This window comes from Amphibalanus amphitrite, unplaced genomic scaffold (assembly GCF_019059575.1).
Source record: "Amphibalanus amphitrite isolate SeventyFive unplaced genomic scaffold, NRLGWU_Aamphi_draft 000679F_arrow, whole genome shotgun sequence".
NCBI classification, from domain to species: domain Eukaryota; kingdom Metazoa; phylum Arthropoda; class Thecostraca; order Balanomorpha; family Balanidae; genus Amphibalanus; species Amphibalanus amphitrite.
This window is the reverse complement of record NW_024882173.1, coordinates 124,594-148,384: the sequence shown is the minus strand read 5'-3', so window position 1 is coordinate 148,384 and position 23,791 is coordinate 124,594. Positions and strand designations below refer to the sequence as shown.

Sequence of the window (23,791 nt, the reverse complement as noted above, 5' to 3'; positions counted from 1 at the left end):
GACTTCAGATTCGTGATCAGCGTGTCCTGTTTGGTCTACATGCCAATTTTGAGGCGATTTGAAAGGGTCCGGAATCTGCATGTACGAGATTGATATCAATCTGCATGCAATTATACGAACGTGCAAAACTCGCAAATGATAACTTCGCGTATATATCTTTCCCGAGCGAAAAAAACAAACATTCCAGTTTTTTGGCGCTTTTGTTTCAAATGTGGTGTTTCTGTTCGAAGGCCCATACAGATGGTGTATGCGCAAAATTTCTAACGGAAAATCACCGACTATTTAGTGTCGACAGCTGCATATTAACTTTTTGAACACGCCTCCATCACTGCTTGTTTATTGGCTGTCTGGTGGTGTGTGGTATAGGGTGTGTTGCTGTATATACCGTGTGTTGCTGGGTGATTGTGATAATATTTTCATGATTAACCTTTTTATTCAGCGGTAGAGACCCACAAGTTGACTCCATTATAAATACTGTCTCTTTATCATGAAACAGACTCAGAAACCTTGGCATGAATGCTCTCAGGCTCTCAAGAGAATGTTGAAATTCAGGTCTCAGTCTCAAAAGATTAAAATTGCATTAATGAAATGTTTCACCTACCTTCCAAGCCATAAACACTCATACTGGTACTGGATGGAACTTAAAATAAAAAACAGGGGTGGATAATTAGGGGTTTGTAGCACCCCTTAGGATTTTCGGTATTAGTATATATTAGGTCCGAGTGGACAATTGTGACGCTGTTGATACAAATATGTAACAGCAAAAAAATTAGGTTTTAGGTTAGGTTAGGTTGTAGGTTTGTAGGTTTGTAGGTTTTAGGTTGTAGGTTAGGTTAGGTTAGGTTGTAGGTTTGTAGGTTGATAGGTTGTAGGTAAATAGGTAAGGTTAGGTCAGGTTTGATTATGTTTTTTCTTTTTTCCAAGACATATAAGTATCATTTTTGGATTCAGGATGTCAAATAATGTAAGAATATGAAAACTTTATCTTTAAACAGTCACTCGGACTTAATGTATACTTTTACCGGATTTTCCACCAATGAAGTACCTATATGCTGCAGAGACCAGGGCCCTGTTTCACCGTTGATAGCAGCACGCTTCTATCAAATTGCGCGAGCTGACGTAATGTGATGAGGTCACACTAATGACGTTTCATGTAATCAGTGAGCTGCGTTTGGAACAGAGTTGCTGTTTTGTTGAATGCGATGTGTTTGATCGTACGGCCGTGAAGCTGTTGGCAGCAACATTTGATGACATCACACAGATTGACGGCGTCATGGTTTGCTGATGTTTCCATGGAAACCCAATTTGACACGTGTGATAGCAGCGTGCTGCTATCACCGGTGAAACAGGGCCCAGAATAGCATGGTCTGTGTTGCACATATTGATGCTGAAGCTATACCTATCAAATGTCTTTCAGATAACCTACCGAGTGTACTGTTCACATTCATCACAAATGCAGTCATTCTCCGGTATATTACATCTGATGTCCTGGGCATCATCAGTGTCAGGTATGCACCCTTTACTTTTTTCCATAAGTATGTAATGTTTTATTGCCAGTGAATTGAGTGTATTACAAAAGAGCAGTGTTGTAATTGCCTCTGACTGACGACCCGCTCCCCTGTTAGCGTGCCCGTGTCAGCGGCGGTGTCGGCGGCGCTGGCCGGCCTCTGGCTGCACGCGCTCAGCCAGCCGGCGCCTGAGGTCACCTCAGAGTACCGTCTGGGCGTGTGGGTCACCGCGGCCATGGTCGTACTGGAGACGGCCGCCCAGCCGCTGGTCATCCTGGCGCAGGCCATGCTCTTTGTCAAATTGAAGGTGAATGACGGCGGTGGGGTGACGCAGAAGAGAGGAACAGGGTGTCAGGGGAAAATATTTGAGGCGCGTCGGTTCCCCGATGACTCTGCTATATCAGTGAAATTATATCCGAAGCTCAAATCGCCTGCTGTGACAGTCGTTTGCGGATCGTCGATCGTTCACACCGCGTTGAAGTACTGTATTCTCCCTACCTTGCTGGCATATGTGGATTATCTCTGACTCTCTTATCGTCTTCTCGCCCCTCCCCATCTCCTCTCACCACTCTCTCACCCACCCGCTCTCCCTCTCTCCCAAGGTGGTAGCCGACATGGTCAGTCTGTGCAGTCGGGTGGCGCTCAAAGCCTGGCTGATCGCCCTGTACCCGTCCCACGCCATCTGGGCCTACTGTGTGGGCCACGCGGTCAGCTCCGCTCTCCTCGTGGTCATCTATTACGGCACCCTGCTCTGGCTCGTCCGCTCACCGGATAACTGTCTACCGGTGAAGTCGGCGAGCGAGCTGGGACCCAGACTGGTGCCGGGACAGGTGAGGCCAGTGAACTATTTGTAAAGGGGCGGGGTTTCAAATGTAGTCAAGCGTTTTCGCGGTCATAGTGGTTTCTTTTGGCCAAGTCGTCGCATTCTTCGTTTCATTTAGCTAGAACTTTAGGTCTAAGGCCTCTTAGATTGCAGTCAAACGGTATTAAGATCTACCTGTGTTACAGACAGCTCACGGCAGCGCTGGATCGAGTATCCTCAGAAATAGAGCCAAAGTTGTGCTGCCACGTTTTCCCAGCAACCGCGTCTGCCTCTAACATTTCCTGTCGCGACGGTGGCGATGTGACCCTTGCTGCCATCTCTCTTCACTGAACAGTAATACCTCTCTTCCCCTCCCCGTCAGCCGGCGCTGGACCGTGACCAGCTGGCCCTCACCTGGAGCTTCTTCAAACAAGGCCTGCTGAAGCAGTTGCTGACGGAGGGCGAGCGCTACCTGATGACCGCCTTCCACCTGCTCGACTTCTCCGAGCAGGGCCTGTACGACGTGGTGGCCAACCTGGGCAGCCTGGCGGCCCGATTCCTCTTTCAGCCAGTCGAGGAGAACGCCTACGTCTACTTCTCGCGCACAGTGGAACGGGGAAAGGTAGGTGGCAACGTGGCTGATTGTGTGGTAGGAGGTGTTTGATGTTAGTTTTTTTGTTTTTTTTTTTTACTGAGGAGTAGTGGCATTTGGTGAAAATATCAGTAACGTTGACCACAGTGTGTCGATGCCCGGTGAGGCGCCGAAAAAGCTGTAAGCACACACTCTGATATTAGCCAATTATACTCGTAGCTACTCTTCATCTCCGCTATAAGTCCTTACTGCCAGTCGTTGTGATCTTCATCTTGGTGTCTTTTTTGTCATTCGGTTTGTTTTGTTGCCCAGCTTCTATCCTTCTGGCCATCTCTCCCCTTCTCGCCAGTCACTGGAAGGGGACAGTTTGGCACCTCTCTTCCAGCCGGTGCCTGACAGCTCACTCCCCCTCCAGCCGGTGTCTGCGGTGGCGGGCCGGGTGCTACACGACCTACTCCGCGCTATGAGTCTGACCCTACCTCCTCTCCCTGCAGCCGGTGTCTGCCGCGGCGGGCCGGGTTCTGCACGACCTGCTGCGCGCCATGAGCCTGCTCGGTCTGGTTGCCGTCACGTTCGGCTGGAGCTACTCCCACCTGCTGCTGCGGCTGTACGGAGGCGCCCTGCTGACCGCCGGTCCGGCCGTCAGTCTGCTGCGCGCCCAGTGCGCCTACGTGCTCCTACTGGCGATGAACGGAGTGCTGGAGTGCTACACGTTCGCGGTGATGCGCCAGGAACAGATCAATGGGTAAGTGCCGTGGAGGGTTTATGGAAAGCAGTCGGGAAATGGTCGGTGGCTTAGTAAGGAGTGTCGGTAGAGGCTGAGCGGATTAGGAAATGACGTTCTCATGTTGGTTTTTGTTGTTAGACTGCCTTTTGCGGCTAAAGGCGAAGTGGAAAGGCTGGCCAGTCGTGTCGATAAAGTGAAGCTAGGAACGTTACTATCGGGCGCTTTGACAGGTGTTGTGACGTTTTCCGGTGTTTCAGGTATAACCGGAAGATGGTGCTGCTATCTGTGATATTCGTCATCTCGACAGGGATCTTTACTAGGCTATTCGGCGGGTTTGGATTTATCCTCGCCAACTGCGTCAATATGCTGACCAGGATATACGTTTGGTGAGTTTTTGTGTTTTTGAATAGATTTGATTTGTCCTAAGTGGTCTAATTATTTACATCATTATCCAATCTGTCATGGATAGTCAATATCACGCTTTATTCGCCGATCTCGATATACTTGGATCTCGTTACTTCACCCGTCCATCGACTGATACGAATGTCTGCTGTCCCCAATAGTGTCCTGTAGCCCTCTCAATTCTCATCCCGTCCCCTCCCCGTATGCTGCTGGTTCCCGATACAGTGTCCCGTGCCACTCTCAACCATCATGTCTTCGTCCCATTTTATGCTGCTGCTGCCCGCTCGCCCCGTCCAGTGTGTTGCTGGCGCTTGATGCAGTGTCCCGTACCCCTTTCACCCTGTCCCCACCCCGTGTGTCGCTGATGCCCGATACACTGTGTCCCGTACCTCTCTCACCCTGTCCCCGCCCCGTGTGTCGCCAGTTGCCGGTTCGTGGCCGGTCTGCCACTGGAGCCGGCGGTGTCCGTGCCGCCGCTGCTCGGTCTCCGCCCGCCGGCCGCCGTGGCTGCCGCGCTGGTGACCGCCGGCCTGCTGGCAGCCGGCTCCGAGAGCTGGCTGTACCCCGGCTCCGCCGCCGCCCATGTGGCTGTGGGCGCGCTCTGTGGGGCCGCCGTGGTGGCCGCGGCGGTGTACAGCGAGCCCCGCCTCCTCCAGGCGGTCAGGGAGCGGGTCGGGGATAAACTGAAGCGCAGCTAGCGGGGAGTGCTACTCACATGGTCACGCAGGGAATAGGTGTTGTTTTGTTGTGATATTTATGTGCATTTTGGGTTGAATATACACCGTGCCTGTCAGTAGAGTGGATCTATCAATTTTAAGACTGGTGCGACTGCAGGGGGCGTTGTGGCTATCGCCCATTTGAGAGCTGGACAGTGCTTGAAAGCAACTTCCTACCGATGAATTTTGGCATTCAGATCCTAATTATAGCCATTTGTGATGAACGATGGCGATGCAGGGGACGACGGCAGGGGAGGTGTGGGGATGGCACCTCCCTGGAGCTTATGGTAATCGCGGAAGCCCATTACCGTTTACCACCACTGCATAGCCAAAGTGGTAAGACCGGAGAGACGCGATCAGGCCGGATTGCCAGTTGTCGATTCCTCTATCGTTGTAGAGGTCGCCTGCAAAGTGAGATTACTGCTTTTCGTAGAGGGCGGTAAAATCGTGGCCGGTTAGCGTCTGGTGGGGCTTGTAGGCTAATGATGGGCACGACCGGGTGCTGTATGCTATAGGTATGTGGTGACAGCGGCGTTCCTGAGCGTAGGGTGTATCTCTTGCTCTGAAGTCCAGAAGTCCTTATCGTTCTTGTGCATTCACTTTGTCAGTGCCTGATGTCAGTGTCAGTGTTTGTCAGTGTTTCATTCTGTAGCAGACATGCAGTCATATTTGGTTAAATAGAACCTGGCAGTCTGAGGCAGTCTTTTCATTACAGTACCTCATTACAGCATCTCATTCATTACAGTTCAATATTTAGAAATGCAAGACATTACACATAAGGGCCGATCGGGCATAGAAATACAAAACAACAGTATACGCTCGCTGGCTATTATTCTGAGACTCAGCATTGAACCTGCCATCACTACAATACAGGAGGCGACAGGTGTAGAGGTGACATCATACTCATTTATCAAGTTCTGCTGACTTGACCCACAAGTTGACTCCATTATAAATATTGTCTCTTTATCATGAAACAGACTCAGAAACCTTGGCATGAATGCTCTCAGGCTCTCAAGAGAATGTTGAAATTCAGGTCTCAAAAGATTAAAATTACAATAATGAAATGTTTCACCTACCTTCCATTGCCATAAACACTCATACCTACTGGTACCGTAAACTGGGGTGACTTTGTATCACTTTTGACCAGTTTGGTACAATATCTTGTATATCACTTGAGATTTCACTCTGGAAACTGTTTCATCATACCAATTGAACAATTCTCTATCTAACTGAGTACAATAAATGCCTTGAAATTTATCATAAATATTTTATTTTTTTACCAAAAAATTGATCATTCTCACCCAGACGTCGGGGTGACTATGATCACTACATTAAAATCACCTTATGTGTGCCATAGGAGCCCTCAGAAGGGGCTTGTGTGATAAAATTACATGTTTTGAATAAAATCAAAGGCTTTGCTTGACAAAAACTCACACATTTTACAGTAAAAATATGAATCATTGAGGTATTAAAATAAAGTTGCATGCTCTGGGTCTAAACTGACATTACAGAGCTATAAGCAGCAAAATTAGCTACTTTAACCTCTGACTTCAAGATTAAGTAACTGTCACAGATGTCCTAAGCCACAGGCTACCTGTTCTACATCACACTTTGTCTGCTGGTGGCTGTGGGACCACTTGCCACACTATTCATGCCCCTCCCAGCTGATTTTCTTTTTCACTTCCCATTGACGCTCCAATTACCACTGAGATAGAGCAGCTCAATGCTCATCCTCCATCATCAGTATCTAAGCCTTTCCTTTCTCTTTCTTTATCTGGGTCTTTCTCATCTTTACCATTATTTTTGCTGGAGATGCTAGCGAATTTATACTTCATGCCAATGACAACAAAAAAACAAGCTGTGACATGAACATGATTATTCTAACTGGGACCCAAAGTGTCTGATATAATGCTTCATTGCTTTATTTAACTATTGGCATAGAAAATGCAGTTCACAGCAGCTAATTGCTCATTTGAGGCCCAAAATTGGTCTATGATCAAAGTCACCCCGGGTATCATTGTCACCCCGGTTTACGGTACTGGATGGAACTTAAAATAAAAAACAAGGGTGGATAATTAGGGGTTTGTAGGACCTCCTAGGATTTTCAGAATTCTGTACCGCTGAATAAAAAGGTTAATCATGAAAATATTATCACAATCACCCAGCAACACACGGTATATACAGCAACACACACAGCCCAATACCACAGACAGCCAATAAACAAGCAGTGATGGAGGCGTGTTCAAAAAGTTAATATGCAGCTGTCGACACTAAATAGTAGGTGATTTTCCGTTAGAAATTTTGCGCAAACACCATCTGTATGGGCCTCCGAACAGAACCACCACAATTGAAACAAAAGCGCCAAAAAACTGGAATGTTTGCTTTTTTCGCTCGGGAAAGATATATACGCGATAACTTCACGTGCGGATTCAATGCTGACCGTCTCGAGCATAGGTAAGTGAAGCCGGTTTTTAGGTTCATGTGAGGCTAATCTTGTAAAAACTGCGTTGTGTCCAAAAGATGGCACCCTTCCTTTAAAGTGAAAATCTGACTGCTGAAAATGGATGCATCTATCCAGCAGAGTATATAGAACTTATAGAGCATATATAGCTATTCAGCTTTTCCGTTCACAAATATTAAATCAACGCCAACGTCGAACACGCATCTTCAGCAACCCGTCGGTGCTTCCTTAGTCATTCAGATTCTGAATACTGCAAGCTGACGCAGCGAGTTTCTACTTTCTGCATCGTATTGCTTATCAACTGGTTTTGAGCACCATGGGCAAGTCAGATGCGGTTCAATCTACACTTCAATTTGTTTCCATTTCCAGGTTGTTCGCAGAATTCTTTCGAGCATCCTCACTTAGCCACAAACGCGCGAATACAGCTCAATCATCCATCATCAAAATAAAATCTTCAATGAAGCGACGATGTATTGACCACCATCCATTCACTGCGACGGCAGTGGACGCGGCCACCCCGCAGACACACACGAGCGGCCAGACTGCGCCGACGGATACATGAAGATGATGAAGCACGGAACGGCGAAAAGGTCGAGACCGAAGGTCTCACGGCTTCCAGAGCCGCAGCAGACCGTCCTCGCTGAACGTGCAGATCAGGTTCTGGTGCGGGTGGTGTGTCACGTTGATGACGTCCTTCTCGTGAACCTGCCCGCCGAGGAAAGGGATACGTCATTGGTCAGAATGTGGGCCGAAGAAACTGACTTCGGTTATTAGATATTTTGTCAGGCGCTGTTCGATGTTTTATGGATTGCTGTTCAATCGCCCAAATAACCTTTAAAACTATCATCGTTTTAGGTCATGATAGGACAGTGTTCATACTTCACACCTATAGCATACATTTCCAGGTCCGCGCATCTTTATATATTCACTACAGAGGCCTTCTGAACAACAACGTGCCTTCGGAATCAGTCCGTCTACTCACGTTCAGTGTTCGCTCCAGCTTGCCCGAGGTAGTGGACAGACAATAGAGCACAAGATCCTCTCCGACCGCGTAGATCCAGTCGCCGCGCGGGGAGACCACCGAACACACCAGGTCACCGCCCTCCCGCTTACCGGTACTGAAGGAGCGCACCGTCTGAAAATGGAGGGGGGGGGGGGGGCACAGTGAGCCCATATCTACGGCACATAAACAAAACGGTGATAATTTTAGGCAAGATCGGTAAAAGCAGTTGGAATCGTTCAGTTCTACTGATGAGTAGCTGAGTGATCCCTTAAAAGTGCGGAAAACTCTAAATGAATCGCTCGTAAGTTGATTAGCTACATGTCTGCGCCCAGCAACCGTAAAGGGCAGCAACCGTAAAACCCAGAAGCCCGCCAGCAATTCCCAAACAAGGAATGGACATTCTAACAATTAATGTGCGCTATTACACACAGAGTTTGCACAAAACCGGAACCCGTCACGCATTTCCGACGCTTATTTGGATATTAATGCTACCAGTCAGATAGGCAAAAGCCGTCACCCCTAACAAGAAACTGTATAAAGGCAGCACGCCGGCCTCAACTGACATTTCTATCGGTCACATGCCGTGCGTCAGAACATAGTGGGGTGTCACGCCGAAGGCACGTGAGCACGTGCCGGATGTCACGCACCGGCCGTGGCCGCGAGCATGTCGGTCACGTGTTGAAAACCCAGCCCTATTTGAACGCTGACAGCGCGAAATCCGTATATACGGTATAACTACCTTTTTACCTCGAGGCTCAGTGGAGACTAGGAATGGCAAATACCTCCGTAGTTCGAGTTGGCAACTCGTGCAGGATTTCCAAATGACGCAGTGCACAAACATCGATATTTATGGTAAAGGGACGAAGACGTCATTATCCGTCGCATATTTATAAGAGTATGCAGCCTTACTTTCCTTGCCCTTTCCTACCGTTTTAGAGCACTACTCATAGATCCGGTACCGCTAATAGGGACTGGCCAGTGTTGAGCTGGAAAAAGGCGTGTTCTAGTTTGACCGTTTTGTTGCTAAGGACACGTCACAGGCACGAATAACCAGCGTAGGTGAGTAAGGCAGGTATGATTTCAGTAGCACAAACATCTTTCCTACTAAGTGACTATTCATGCACTTGGTAACTTCAACAAGTCATAAGTAAACCCACCAAAACATCCAGTAAGCTCCACCGTACCGTAAAAAAAGACAACTAGGCCGAGTTTCTGGCTCCAGTCAGCGCCTAACGAAGGGACTCTCCTTCCGACCAGCAGCGTCGGGATAACCCACCTGTCCCGTCATGTTCATGATGACGATGGTGCTGGAGCGGTTGCAGACGACAAAGTGCTCCGGGTTCTTGGGCAGGAGTGAGACGTTGTTGACGTGGCACTCCTCGCCGCTGACGCCTCCCAGCGGTTTCAGCGTGTTGATGCACTCGGTGGTCTTCACGTTCCAGATTTTCACCGTGCCGTCCGAGGAGGCACTGCCGGAGAGCAGAAGAAACTCACATGACACATTGTATCGCACAAGTTGCCCTGGACAGCTTAGCGTAACGGGAAACCGGAAATAAGTCTACACGGCTATTCGTTTTCTGGCAATGCCGAAGCGTCCGGCTTCACAAACTGACAGCGCCGACATGCAGATAGTACGTCCTCACCTGATGATGCTGTGGCCGTCGACACTGAATGTGGCGCTGTTGACGAAGGAGGTGTGCCCCCGGAACTCCTTCAGAGTCTTACCCGACTTCAGACCGTGGATACTGCCGACGAAAACAAACAATGTAGTCGTGAGATGTCGGCAACGAATGCACGCGTGTGATTCATGAGTCAACGCTTTTGCTTGCAGTCCTTGTCACGAACTTAACATACTGCACGAAATGCACCAAAGGCGGCAACAATGAAAAGTCTTGTATGCTCAGAGCCCTTGCATTCATTGATTCATTTATCCATCCATTCATTCATTCATTCATTCATTCATTCATTCATTCATTCATTCATTCATTCATTCATTCATTCATTGAATGATTCATTCATTTATCCATTCATAAACATTAACGCAAAAATGCTTGCGCATTAGGTTACCTCGAAACGTTCAATACCAATCAAGCAGTCGGCGACCTCCCTGACCGACACCCTCCAGCTCCCAAAGCACCCCCTCCCCCCGTCACTAACCGTATGGTGTTATCGAAGGACGTGCTCAGCAGCTGGCTGTTGTCCCGCGAGAACTGCATGCTGGTGACGCCCTTGGTGTGGGCGCGCTCGAACTTGCGCAGACACTGGCCGGTGGTCACCTTCCACACCTTGATGCGTCCCTCCTGGCTGCCCGAGGCGAGCATCTCCGAGTCGCGGCTGAACGCCAGCGACAGACACGCTTCCTCCATCAGCATAAAGTTGTCCTGTCGATACGGACAGAGGCGGGTGGGGTCGGTGCCACGGGAAAATAATTACACTGCTTTAGTGAGTGGATCGAGACCGGAAATAGACCTCGGAAGAACCTGGCATAGCTAGACCAGAAAACGCTAGCAGATCAATGTTTTGAACTGTCAGAAACCGACGATAAAAAAGAACTGTGCGCCTCACAAAAGTCTCGCACATCATTTCTGCTCATCAGTCATGATGATGCTACGTTTCAGACACATTGTACACGACAAAGGCGCGCAGCGCGCAGTCCACCCGTCGACTCACCTGGGCCTGGTACTTGAGATCCTTCCTGATCTTTCCGGTGGTGAAGTTCCAGACCTCGATGAAGCCGTCCACTGTGCCGGTCACCAGGTACTGGCCGTCCGGCGAAAACGCTACCAGGAACACACATGTGACAGGAGGTGAGCCATGAGCATCCCTTCCCTAAGGCGGCCAAAGATTTAACACGCCGACCAAAGTGAGGCACGGAAGTACAGCAAAGTTTCCATCGGACACATTCCAAACGTGAATTTTATGCAAAGAAGACACACCTCCCCCCCCCAAAAAAACACACACACACGTGGACAAATCGGATAGCAACATAAAAGCAAAACACATCAAATAAGATACAAAACCATTCTTGACCATTACTATATGGTAGCCAAAAATTTCGGTCAAGTACGTACCAAGATACCTATAAGAAACAGGTAGGTCCGATGTTTTGAGTAAAGCCCACGTAAAGCCCTGGTGACGTCACTGACATTTCTTATATGGAGAATTTCGCCCATAATAAAAATATTTTACATACGAAAATTTGTATTTCATTCGGAAAAAATACATTCTATCAAATTCATCATGAAACTTATATAATTTAATTAAAAAACTTGAAATCCTTTGAGTGCTTGTCCCAACCCCTGCTAAACCTTTGGTCACGTGACTTCCATGATAAACTTTGCGTTTTGCAATGTTATGACTTAAACAGAAGCAATAAATGTTACAAGCATATTATTTATGATGTTTTAGGCAGCAATCGTGTAATAACATCCTTGAATTATATACATTCTGCTTAAAAGAGGTCACGTGGTGGTACCAGATTGTGCTCGGACAGCATCTTCTTAAACTTCGATTTTGAGTACTTTTTACCTTCATTGAGTCCTAATAACGGACGTTTTTAGTTATAAAATGAAGCAATGAATCTATTGAGGGCAAAATTTAATCATTTTTGCACTTTCAAGACGGGCTATCCTGGCATGAACTTCGGCCGGTTTGTGTGTGAAGCCTATGGTGAAGGGAAAACTTCACGCCCGGCTGACGTCACAGACCTCGGCTACCAAATCGTGTCCGGTGGGGGTCGGTACGTACCAGCGCACTCTGGGTGGTTCTTTCGGAACTTGATCTGTTTGGAGAGCTGTGTGGGGTAGGTTTCGTCTTCCTGTTCCCTGATTGCCGCCTTACCACGGAACAAATCGATCTGGGTACCTGGGAGCAAAACAGACGGGGTGAATGAGACATCTACTTACACGTTTGCGAAAAGCGTTTGTGACCGAGATTACGCAATAACAAAAACAATAAATCGACATTTTCACTAGCTGATGCTGACTGACGACATCAAAAACTGCCAACATTGAGCATGAGCCAGCGCGGATCTGCTCTCCTGCCATATGACACGACACAGTACGAATGCCGGGCCGACTCGCCTACCTGGAGGCAGAAGACCCTGGTGCTGCTGCCACTTGAGCGCCTGTCCGAGCAGCGCCAGCAGACGACTGGGCGGCACCACCGACACCTCGCCGGCCAGCGCCTGCGCGATCGCCGCCCGCCGGCGCTCCTTGCTCGAGCCGTCCGGGTACGCCTCGCGCGGGTCAAAGTAGGACCGAGCCAGCAGGTTCTCTGTGGAGTGTGGACAGGCGTGTACAGATTTCAGAGCCAGGCGGTAGGTGGCGCAAACGGTCACTACTCTACTGTCGCTAGATTTCAGGGTAAGTCGGTAGGTGACTGACTGCGTATAATCCAAGCTCTGTGAGTCTAGGAGTTCTCTGGGAGTGCAGGCCAGGGGTGGGAGGCAGGTGGCGCACACGGCCGCTGGGTGTCAGAGGAAGAGTTGTGTGGGATCAGATCACGGATGGGTGACAGGTGGTGCACAAGGTTACCAGGGCCCTGTTTCACCGGTGATAGCAGCACGCTTCTATTCCATTTCGCGAGCTGACGTCACACTTCTGGTAGTGTTGGAGGAACAGGCTTGTTGACGTCTCCATGGAAACCCAATTTGACACGTGTAATAGCAGCGTGCTGCTATCACCGGTGAAACAGGGCCCAGGTGTCAGCACAGGACAGGAGGGACACAGGTGGCACTCGTATCGCGCTACAGCACTTAACGCACGGGATCGGCATAACAGAGGCGTGATGAAATTGAAAGCCATTTGTTGGTGGAAATTCTGCTCATGATCAGTACCTAAAGCTCTTTGGAATAGGTCACGATATCCTATGGGCTATCATGGCCAAATAAAAATATCATTCTTTTGTTCAACATACAACATGAAACACGCTGGAAAAAATCAACACTATAGTTCGTTTTTTTTTTCAAAAGGACGCTGGCTCCAAGTTCCTTATCGAAGCTCTCACGTGAGTTTTGGCAGCTTCAGCGTCTGGTCAAGAATTTCTTACCGAAAAAATATTCGATTTCAAATTGTACACGGTAAGTACCCGGAAATTGTGTCTTGAAAAATTAGCAAACTATGATGACGTCACTGGTGGCAGCAGGCACCAATGTCCGTACGATGGGATAAAGTTTCGACGAATTTGGGGAAAACTTCGTTTTCCACTGTTGCCGAGGTTATAATCGAGTAAGCGGTTTCGTCCATGATAGTTATACGTTAAATATGTTGTTTTAAAGTCATTTTTTTCCCAGGAAATTAGTTATGTATGGTCACTTTTCGGATTATTCTCTGGGATAATAATATCTAACTCACAAGTCCATATATTTCGGATGATATTGCTCACCCTTGGTCACTGGACAAAATAAAAACAATTACATGTATGAAAAACCACACACCAAAATTATTCCCTAGACGGGTTACATTTTTCAAAAATATATCACTTGCCAAAAAACTGACACGGTCTTTTAGCTTGCATGTTCCTCTACATAACAAGTAGTGCAACCAATCTTCTAAGTTCTACATATACCTATGGATACCTACTACCTATACTTGTGTCTACAGAGATACATCGGACACAATAGATCAATTTGCACAACCGGGTGTATGTTTAGTTCCTATGGATGACATCTTATGCTCATGTCGACCTATTTCTAAGGGTGAAATCCCATATTGGACTAAGGCCAAATTTTCCTACATCTCGGTTCATGTATGGATCTTTTTCTTTTATTTCTATTGCTTCGCGCACGATTCTCTTTTTCCAGTTACTCTCACATGCCAAAGTTTTGCCTTCCATGGGGTGCATGTTTCTACCGCACTGCCTAGTGTGCCGAGCGGGTGCCGACTTTTGTACCCGCCCGTGCTCGATGTCTTTAGCATGCTCGTTGAGCCTGACATCTTTTGGGCGCCCTGTTTCTCCAATGTAAATTTCGCCACATTCACATTGCATTTCATAAATCGTACCCTTTTGCTTGGCCTTGGGAATCCTATCTTTCACGTTAACTAGTGACTTTTTTAGAGTTTTTGACGAATGCCCTACAATTACGTTGTGAGCGCGTAGAAAGCGGGAGATGGGCTCGCTTACTCCTTTCACATAAGGCATGGAGACATAACGAGGGCGGTTCGCTGGTCGCGGACGGCTGATCGGACCGGACGGCTGGTCCGACCCCGGCGGCGCTGGCTGACTGGTCCCGGGCGGCTGGTTCGATCCCGGCGGCGCTGGCTGACCGTTCCCGGATGGCTGGTCCGGCCCCGGCGGCGCTGGCTGACCGGTCCTGGACGGCTGGTCCGACCCCGGCGGCGCTGGCTGACCGGTTCTGGACGGCTGGTCCGACCCCGGCGGCGCTGGCTGACCGGTCCCGGACGGCTGGTCCGACCCCGGCGGCGCTGGCTGACCGGTCCTGGACGGCTGGTCCGACCCCGGCGGCGCTGCCTTGAACGGCTACCGAGGTGACTTCATTCGAAGATGTTCGGCTGATCAGCCAGCGCCGCCGGGGTCGGACCAGCCGTCCAGGACCGGTCAGCCAGCGCCGCCGGGGTCGGACCAGCCGTCCGGTCCGATCAGCCGTCCGCGACCAGCGAACCGCCCTCGTTATGTCTCCATGCCTTATGTGAAAGGAATAAGCGAGCCCATCTCCCGCTTTCTACGCGCTCACAACGTAATTGTAGGGCATTCGTCAAAAACTCTAAAAAAGTCACTAGTTAACGTGAAAGATAGGATTCCCAAGGCCAAGCAAAAGGGTACGATTTATGAAATGCAATGTGAATGTGGCGAAATTTACATTGGAGAAACAGGGCGCCCAAAAGATGTCAGGCTCAACGAGCATGCTAAAGACATCGAGCACGGGCGGGTACAAAAGTCGGCACCCGCTCGGCACACTAGGCAGTGCGGTAGAAACATGCACCCCATGGAAGGCAAAACTTTGGCATGTGAGAGTAACTGGAAAAAGAGAATCGTGCGCGAAGCAATAGAAATAAAAGAAAAAGATCCATACATGAACCGAGATGTAGGAAAATTTGGCCTTAGTCCAATATGGGATTTCACCCTTAGAAATAGGTCGACATGAGCATAAGATGTCATCCATAGGAACTAAACATACACCCGGTTGTGCAAATTGATCTATTGTGTCCGATGTATCTCTGTAGACACAAGTATAGGTAGTAGGTATCCATAGGTATATGTAGAACTTAGAAGATTGGTTGCACTACTTGTTATGTAGAGGAACATGCAAGCTAAAAGACCGTGTCAGTTTTTTGGCAAGTGATATATTTTTGAAAAATGTAACCCGTCTAGGGAATAATTTTGGTGTGTGGTTTTTCATACATGTAATTGTTTTTATTTTGTCCAGTGACCAAGGGTGAGCAATATCATCCGAAATATATGGACTTGTGAGTTAGATATTATTATCCCAGAGAATAATCCGAAAAGTGACCATACATAAGTTATACGTTACATTGCAATACAAGTTCGACAGCATGACGTCACCACTGTTCTCATATCTGGTTCCAAAATGCACGTATGGAAATTATTGGGAATACTTCACATGTTAAAATAAGGCGACGTTCGAGTTTCTCAGGTTCAGTTTTTGCTCGTTTTGCTCGCTAAAACGCGTGCTTTTACGAAAAACGTACTTGGAGCCAGAGTCCTTTTGAAAAAAAACGAACTATAACAAATATCATTGAGATATTGACGAAAGAAGTTAGCATGAGATGTTGGCGAAAGAAGTTAGCATGCCTTCAGTTGCAGTAGCACGCCACAGGAGCTAACCGCGGTCACCTACCGAGGTGGACGTATCGGTCAGCCTCCTGCTGCTTCAGCATGATCATGGGGTCGGTGTTCCGCAGCAGGGAGCGGGCGGCGCCCAGCTCGCGCAGTTCAATCAGCTCCAACACTACCTGAGGCAGGAGGGGTGGAGAACAGTCAGAACCGGAAGCTGGCAATCAGACTGTGATGCTGACAAGACAATCACAAACTGAACTTTAACATCGGCAAGGCGTTCACAATAGCAAGTGGTAGCAAACCTGTTCGTATAGATCGATGAGTTTCTTGTCTGGCAGTTTGAGCGACTGAATCGCTTTGAGCACAGTGTCCCAGTGGCCATTGTTGATGTCGGCGACAAAACTGTCCACCGAGTCGACGGTGTTGAGCGAGGTAGTGGTCTCTTCCTGTTGGAAAAGCACAAACAAAGTCAGCAAAGAAGCGTACACAAGGTAAAATAACCTTCGCCCCAGTGGGGGGGGGGGGCATATGTTACCACCCTGTCGCGTTTTTTGCGTATAAATAAAAAAACCGCGGCGCGTAGCGCCGCGCCGCTTGGCATAGCTTTTTGTACATCAATTTTGGACAATGTGTGAAATTTTTGACCCTAGGTCATGTCAGGTCAGGTCACCAGGTCAAGTTAACTGACCAGGCCTAAAAAAGTTTGCAATCATGTCCAGCCTGCAGTGTTTGTCAGAAAGGTTTTAAACTTGGTGGATTGCATGATATTATGGGCGCCTACAATTTGTATATCTCGGATTTTTTATATCCGTGACCTAAGGTCAGGTCAGTGGCGTGACCTTACCATTATAAGTCAATGGATAAAAATGAAAATGCCTCTAGATCCGTGTGTACGCATAGGAACAGTCCAAATATTTCAGAATCACAATGATTTGGACCACCCGTGATGACCAAGGTGTCATTTTTGCTGATAGCCTCTACAAAGGTCATCCGAGGTCATTTGAGGCTACAAAGGCTCTCGAGGCTCTCGACATCTTGATTGCAACTCTGCTCTCCATGAAACCGTCTGCCACAACCACAGATGATGGAATTAGCATTGTCATGCTGCAGAAATATTTCACGTGTTTCAGCGAAGTCCTACTAGATGTTGTCAATTCATGCCTGCACACCGCCCAGTTTCCTACGTCATGGAAACACGCTCATGTTATCCCGATTCCTAAAGTGAAAGCCCCCAAGACTCCTTCTGACACCCGCCCGATCTCTATCCTGCCCGCTATATCGAAATTGGTCGAAAAACTCGTACAAAGGCAACTGGTTGAGTACCTAGAGATCCATCACTTATTGTCAGAGCAACAACACGGTTACCGTAGACACCATTCGACAGAGACAGCTCTCAGTGTCATTACAGACAGGGTATTAAGGGCCATGGATCACGGAGAAGTATCGGTTCTCACCCTCCTAGATCAGTCGAAATGCTTCGACATTGTACCTCGTCCTCACCAGATTCTTTTGGACAAAATGAACACATACGGGATTGATACAGAATGGTTTCAGAACTACCTAGAGGGGCACACGCAGCAGGTTGTGATACGTCGCACTGACGGCGCAGTTCTCACATCGGCGTCCAAACCAAACAGACTTGGAGTCTATCAGGGCGGTTCACTAAGCTGTTTGCTCTACACGCTTTTCTCAAACGACCTGGGCCTGCATGTGCCGGATGGTGTTACCATTGTACAATACGCCGATGACGTGCAGATTTTGACGAGTGGCAAGAAGCAGGACATGGACGTGTTAAAGGCTCGCATGGAACAATCTCTTGGAACACTATACCACTGGTTTTGTCAACATAGGATGAAACTTAACGAGGCGAAAACACAAATGATAGTGATGGGAACTCCTGCAATGCTAAGAGGAATGGAGTCTTTCGTGTTGGAATTCAACGGAGCTCAGATCCAGGCGACAAGTGTTGTAAAAAATCTAGGTGTCACATTTGATTCGCATTTAAAATTCACTGAACACATTGGCTCGGTGGCAAAAAGATGCACGGGCATGTTGATGGCACTGAATCACGCGAAACACGCAATACCTAAGAGCGTACTGCCTTGTCTAGTGCAGGCTCTCGTCATTTCTGTCGTGCGCTACTGTATGTCTGTGTATGGTACGTGTAACGGCACGCAGCTCCACCGGATTCAGAAGCTTCTAAACTTCTGTGCTCGTGTGGTCAGCGGAAGGACAAGGCGAGAACATGTCTCGGATGTATTTCAACGCTTAGGGTGGATGGATGCCAAGCAGCTTGTCATGTACCACACTGCCTGTACTGTTCAGTCGACGATTACCACTGGACAACCAGAGGCTCTGCTCAGCACCATCGGGCGTCCATCAAACATGCACCATGACCATGCCACCAGAAATGCTGGTCGAATAACGTTACCACGTATCCGTACAGAAACCGGTAAACGTCGCCTGTGTTACCGCGGTGTGACTATCATCAATGAACTGGGGCTCGATCCCGGTATCACAAATTTTAAAAGACACCTAAAAAGTGTGATCATGTCTCAACCGCCTTGAAACGCTCGTTTTACGCGTCATTGTCTGGATGTCTATATGCTAGTCTGTATATGAATGCATGTGATGTGCTTGTCCCTGCTATATCCCTTGTCAATTGACGTGCAATGGTGAAAAGCCACCGTGCTGTGGACTTATTGCTAATAAACGAATCTGAATCTGAATCTGAATCAAACAGATTTTTGCCAATAACTCGCGATTGGAAAGGGATAGAACGCTGGGGATGGCTTCATTGTGTTTGTCTTGTTGAGACGCATCGAATAATATGCAACATGACCTTTTCTGGTCAGGTCATGACCTTAATTTGAGGTCAAATTTTCAAGTTGACCTTTCAAGATCAAATTATAGTTCATTCGACGCGTCTCGTCGAGAGGAACACGATTCTGGCAATAGAAATGTCGTGGATTTTTCTAGTCAAAAGTTATTATCGAAAAACACTTTGCGAAAAACAGCTATTTTTGGAGTTTTTGCCTTCTGGAGGCTAAACTGTTGACCTGAGGTCAATTTTGATGATGACCTTATCGAAAGAAGAGTTCAAAAGCTATCGATTGCTTTTCCATGCGTTTTTCTAGCTATCATAGTTCCTGAGATAAAAGCATGTTTTCTGAAAAATATAATGACATTTGGCAAATTTTGACCTTTGATGACCTCCAGTGACCCCAATATTGCTCCAAGATGAAAAATGACTGAAGTACTTTCAAACGTACGCATTGAGAGCTATCGACTGCTTTTTACCGCGTCTTTCTAGCCCTCTTAGTTTTTGAGTTAGACGTGGGTGGTAACATATGCCCCCCCTCCCCCCCCCCCCCCACTAGGGCGAAGTTGGCTGAGACCGCCACTGGGGCGCGGGATAAGTCAAATTAGCAAATCAAACATGTGAAACAAAACATGAAACATCCAGAAATAGCATAACCCGAGAGTTGCTGGGGGGGGGGGGCGTTAAACGCCCCCACTTTTTTCGCCGGGCCATAGGGAAAAAACGGCCCTGTAGGGAATTGATTGAAGTTTATTGTAACAAAGTTTCAAAAAAAATCGGTCGGAAAAATTTTGAGATATCGAGCTTTTAGTGACGTCATGATTTCTGAGTTTTCCACCAAAAATGGCATATGTTCAAAAAATCATATAAAATCACAGAATAGAGATAAAGACATGCCGTAAACGGCATTAGACTGCCAATACCATGAGCAAACAAATGGCTATCTTCGATTATTGATTATTGTTTCGCATTTTCCAAAATCTTGATCTGAATCTTGGCAATTTCTCGTGACTACCTCACGACCATGATACATGCATTTCTTAAATTGAACTTTTTGAGCCAAACACGTACACATATGATAAAATGAATGTCACCATCCTGTTCTCCGCCCCAAATTACCCATAAAACATGTGTCACAAGCTGCGAATATCAGTTTTGATTTTCGGGGATATGTGCCTACCCGGTTGACCTGACCTTGACCCTGACCTATGCTTGACTGACCCCTACATGAAGCTGAGACTCTTGTAGGCCTTATATGATGGATTATGCACCGTTTTGACAGAGTTTATGACGAGAGGCACCCATTGCGAAGTCCTGAAGTCCATGCTACTGAAAGCCCGATTTCAGGTGTTTGACCTGACCTTGACCCGACCTGTGACCTCAAAGTTCAACTTTAAAGTACTCATCTGAAGCGTCTCGTCGCGTTCTTTCGTTTGCCGCCTCGTGCGTTTCGCTGCGCCTATTGGTTCTCGAGTTATCGGCTGGGGGCGTTTAACGCCCCCCCCCCCCCAGCAAACGATGGGTGGCGAAATACACCAGCAACTGCCGGGATAAGATAGTGGCATGCAAAAAAAATGTTATTTGATACAAAAGCATACCTGTAGAGTTTGCAATGTTCTCATAAGATTGTTCTCCTTCAGGTATTGCTGAATCAACCGGACCACGCTGCAACAAAATCAACAATGGTCAGTCAATCCCTTGTCTAAACCATGATTTTTTTCTCCGGAGCCGGAACCGGAGCCGGAGCCGTCTGAAATTTTCACGGCTCCGCATCTCTGGTTATACTTATGTAGAGTGTTAAGTATAGTTTTGCAAACATGGGTCCTGTTCGGTCGCTGTTTTTATATCAGCGTGCTGTCGGTTTTCCCCATATAAGGAAGTTATTGCTGGCGCGGCTTGGCCTCTCATTGGTCTAACAAATAGACCACTTGAATTCGACCAATGAGGAGCCAAGAAGTAGCAGCATGGTCGCAGCCTGCTAATAAATAAACGGGGTGCGAACAGAGCTATGGTTCCTTTTTGTTTCATGCAGTTCCTGAAGCCTTTATCCTCAGATCTCATTATCAAAAATATAGGTAGCTTTGTGTGGTGTTGTGACCAGTTTCAATAAGACATCCTGATCACCCAACTGCTTGCCCATCAGATTTCATCCTCCAGGATACACTAAAAATGATCATTCTGGCATATTCTGCTTGCTTGCTATGAGTTTCCTAAGGGAAGGGATAAGTGCATCACAGGCAATGCAGATCCATGTCATCCTCATTGTCATACACAACTGGCACAGCCACTAGTCTGTGGGCCAATATCCACACTGTTTTCTGCATAGACATCACTGCAAGAGGTGTGTCACTGCAGCAAGACATCACAATCCTTTTGCAGTTTGGCTCTGATATCACAACAATAGGGCATGCATGATACAGTACACCTGACCCTGACAACAGTAGGGCATGCCTGATACAGTGCACCTGACATTGGCACAGAAACTTCATTTTTATGAGGATCCTTTGATTTCAGTAAGTGTTTAGCTACACAGATCAATCAGAGATGGCAACCTGACATTGACAAGCACTGCAAGATTGCATTCAAATATAGGCTGAAGGGTGCAAAACAGATGTGATGTGCTCATGGAAATAATCTAGTTCTGATTATAAATTGCAATTGTCCAGTCCAGACTCCAGAAAAAGCAAACATTTGGTGAAATCCTCCTTTTGTACACTAGGCTCAAAAATGATAAGAAACCACACCATATTGTCAAAAACCATAAATTAACCTGGAAAATCTTCAAATGATCATTTACTCCTTAAGAAGCAGCAGTGTCCCAAAATCATATTTTGGCTTGGGTGATAGAGGGGGATATTCCTCACTGCAAAGAGGGCTGAGAGTCAAAAATTGTGAGTCAAAATGGCATGCAAAAGAATGGAAAACAGGGATTATCAATATAAATGTGAGTGCTCTAGGATGGGGGGACTGGTTTATAAGATAGGTAATTGAAGGAAATATGAAAGTTGTTAAGCCAGCCAAAAGTACACACACAACTGCTTTTTTATGGGTAAAATTGGGAATGAAAAAATGTTCTGGAAAATTGAAGGTAAGAGTGGAAAAGAAGTTTCATTTGGATAGCATTTCTCAACCAAATTGGCAATTTTTGAGACACTGAGAAGCAGGTACACTACAAGCAGAAATGATGAGTACAAACATAATCTAGCCAGACCAAACCTTACCTAGCATACCCTCACCTTAACCTGAATCAATGGGTGGTTGATTGTAATTTATTATGTTTTTGTGCAAAAAGCATCAAAGTATTGATATGTGATCTCACTTTTTAAGCTTAGAAGGATGTGTCCTTTCCTTTCATGTTGTTATTTTGCCAAGTTGTTCAGTTTTCAGATGGTGCAAAAAGAGGAAATGACCATGACACTGACAACATGGAATAATTTTCAGAGAATGTTAAAAAGGATTCATGGGGTTGCCCTTTGGTCAAAATAGCATCAAACATCTGCTTCTTCTGCCAAGAAAATATAGTGTAACTCCCTCCTTTCAGGAAAGACATAAATAGGCCTAAGAATGCCTTTCCTAAAACAGGGACGCACAAACTCCTTTTTAGCTGGTTAGCAAATGTTTCACAATGGAATATTGACTTAAAATTTCCAGTACTCTCATATTGTTATTGGTAAGTGGGCATTATTTAATAATCACAAACATACGTTAGTTCCTAAAAGAAGTTATCAAAAATAAAATAAAACCCAATTTCAATGCTGAACGATAGCGCCATATTTTGGAACAAGAGCGCCGTACAAGCACCACTATCTCTACCGAAACAGCTGGATGCATTCTACTGCTACAAAAGAATCCGATTCAACCAATGAACATGCGATGCCGGGTTCTACGAGAATACAGCTCAATCGACTTCGGTAGAGTTGAAATAGCCCGAAATGAGCCGACAATCAGAATTGAAATACTCACTCAGCAGACTCAATTTCAATCGCCATTGCTGTCCCACTTAACCTTGTAGTTGCATATAAGGTTATAAAACAAACTTGATCAGTTATAAAAGGCAAATATCACTATGCCATTAGAAAATGCACCCACACACGCAACAACACAAACAACCAGCAGTTCCAATCAAGCCAAGGTAAATGAAATTCTTCTTTATATTTTCGAAAAAGAGCCACAGAGATCTACTGACGTCATCATTATTAACCTTCTCATTGGATGATTTGTTGAACGTCATTCTTATTTATCATACATTTCTATGCGTTTGAATACATTGCATACATAAGCGTTCTGCGTTTATGTTTTTTTTTTACTCAACTACAACCATCTGTAAGAATCTTGCTACAACATAGACGTACCGGCCAGGATATATGAATACCCACATTAATGCAAGATTATCTCTGTCTTTCTTTTTGGGCCGCACTGAGGAAAAAAGTAGTTAAAAAATACTTTGGCTGACCTTTGAAGCGCTTTTCTGTGGAAAAATGACGGGACCTAATTGTGTATGTATACGCAACCGAAGTGTGACGTCATGACTAGTGGCTGGGGCATAATCAGCTGACGGCCCTGTGTTAAAGCAATGGGACGAAATTTTATCAGCATTTTTAGAACAAACTGGACCTAGTTAGATAGTTTGGGGGCCAGTTTCTAGGTAAACTGAGTATATTCTATTTTTCTACGCCCAAAAAATGCTATGTTTCAAAGCGGAAAGGACCGAATTTCGCGAAATCGTTACGGGCGGCGAACTTGACGCACCAAATACATGACCTTGAGATGCGAACTGTGACCGCGTCGGGAGGATTTTGATGCGTAAGGTTTGACATATTTGAGTTTGAGCTGGATAAATATTTTTTATTTGTAAAAAGCAAAGGAGAAAATTCACCATATAAGTTATTTTGGAAATCTTTTTTATTTTAAATCCATTATTTTAAACCTCTTGATCTAAAATGTTTTGTATTTCTGCGTCAACTTCGCCGCCAATTAGGTTTTCACGAATTTTTGTGCTTT

At 46.6% G+C, this 23,791-nt stretch overlaps 2 protein-coding genes across 2 annotated transcripts; one reads left to right on the top strand and one right to left on the bottom strand.

Annotated features, from left to right (window-relative positions):
• Positions 1 to 201: 201 nt before the first annotated feature.
• On the top strand, positions 202 to 5,443 carry LOC122364494 (protein RFT1 homolog). Its single transcript, XM_043334912.1, has 8 exons — positions 202 to 211; positions 1,418 to 1,508; positions 1,626 to 1,815; positions 2,111 to 2,338; positions 2,693 to 2,932; positions 3,397 to 3,647; positions 3,887 to 4,015; positions 4,456 to 5,443. The coding sequence occupies exons 3-8, from the start codon at positions 1,744 to 1,746 to the stop codon at positions 4,727 to 4,729; spliced, it is 1,194 nt and encodes a 397-aa protein (XP_043190847.1). The 5' UTR covers positions 202 to 211; positions 1,418 to 1,508; positions 1,626 to 1,743; the 3' UTR covers positions 4,730 to 5,443.
• A 2,218-nt stretch (positions 5,444 to 7,661) lies between these two features.
• On the bottom strand, positions 7,662 to 22,927 carry LOC122364493 (WD40 repeat-containing protein SMU1-like). The gene is made up of 12 exons (XM_043334911.1): positions 22,754 to 22,927; positions 20,389 to 20,455; positions 16,272 to 16,415; positions 16,031 to 16,145; positions 12,298 to 12,486; positions 11,959 to 12,075; positions 10,882 to 10,991; positions 10,369 to 10,592; positions 9,855 to 9,956; positions 9,488 to 9,680; positions 8,191 to 8,343; positions 7,662 to 7,913 (listed from the first exon to the last, which is right to left on the bottom strand). Exons 1-12 carry the CDS (start codon positions 22,777 to 22,779, stop codon positions 7,815 to 7,817), a joined length of 1,539 nt encoding a protein of 512 aa, XP_043190846.1. The 5' UTR covers positions 22,780 to 22,927; the 3' UTR covers positions 7,662 to 7,814.
• Between the last annotated feature and the right edge of the window lie 864 nt (positions 22,928 to 23,791).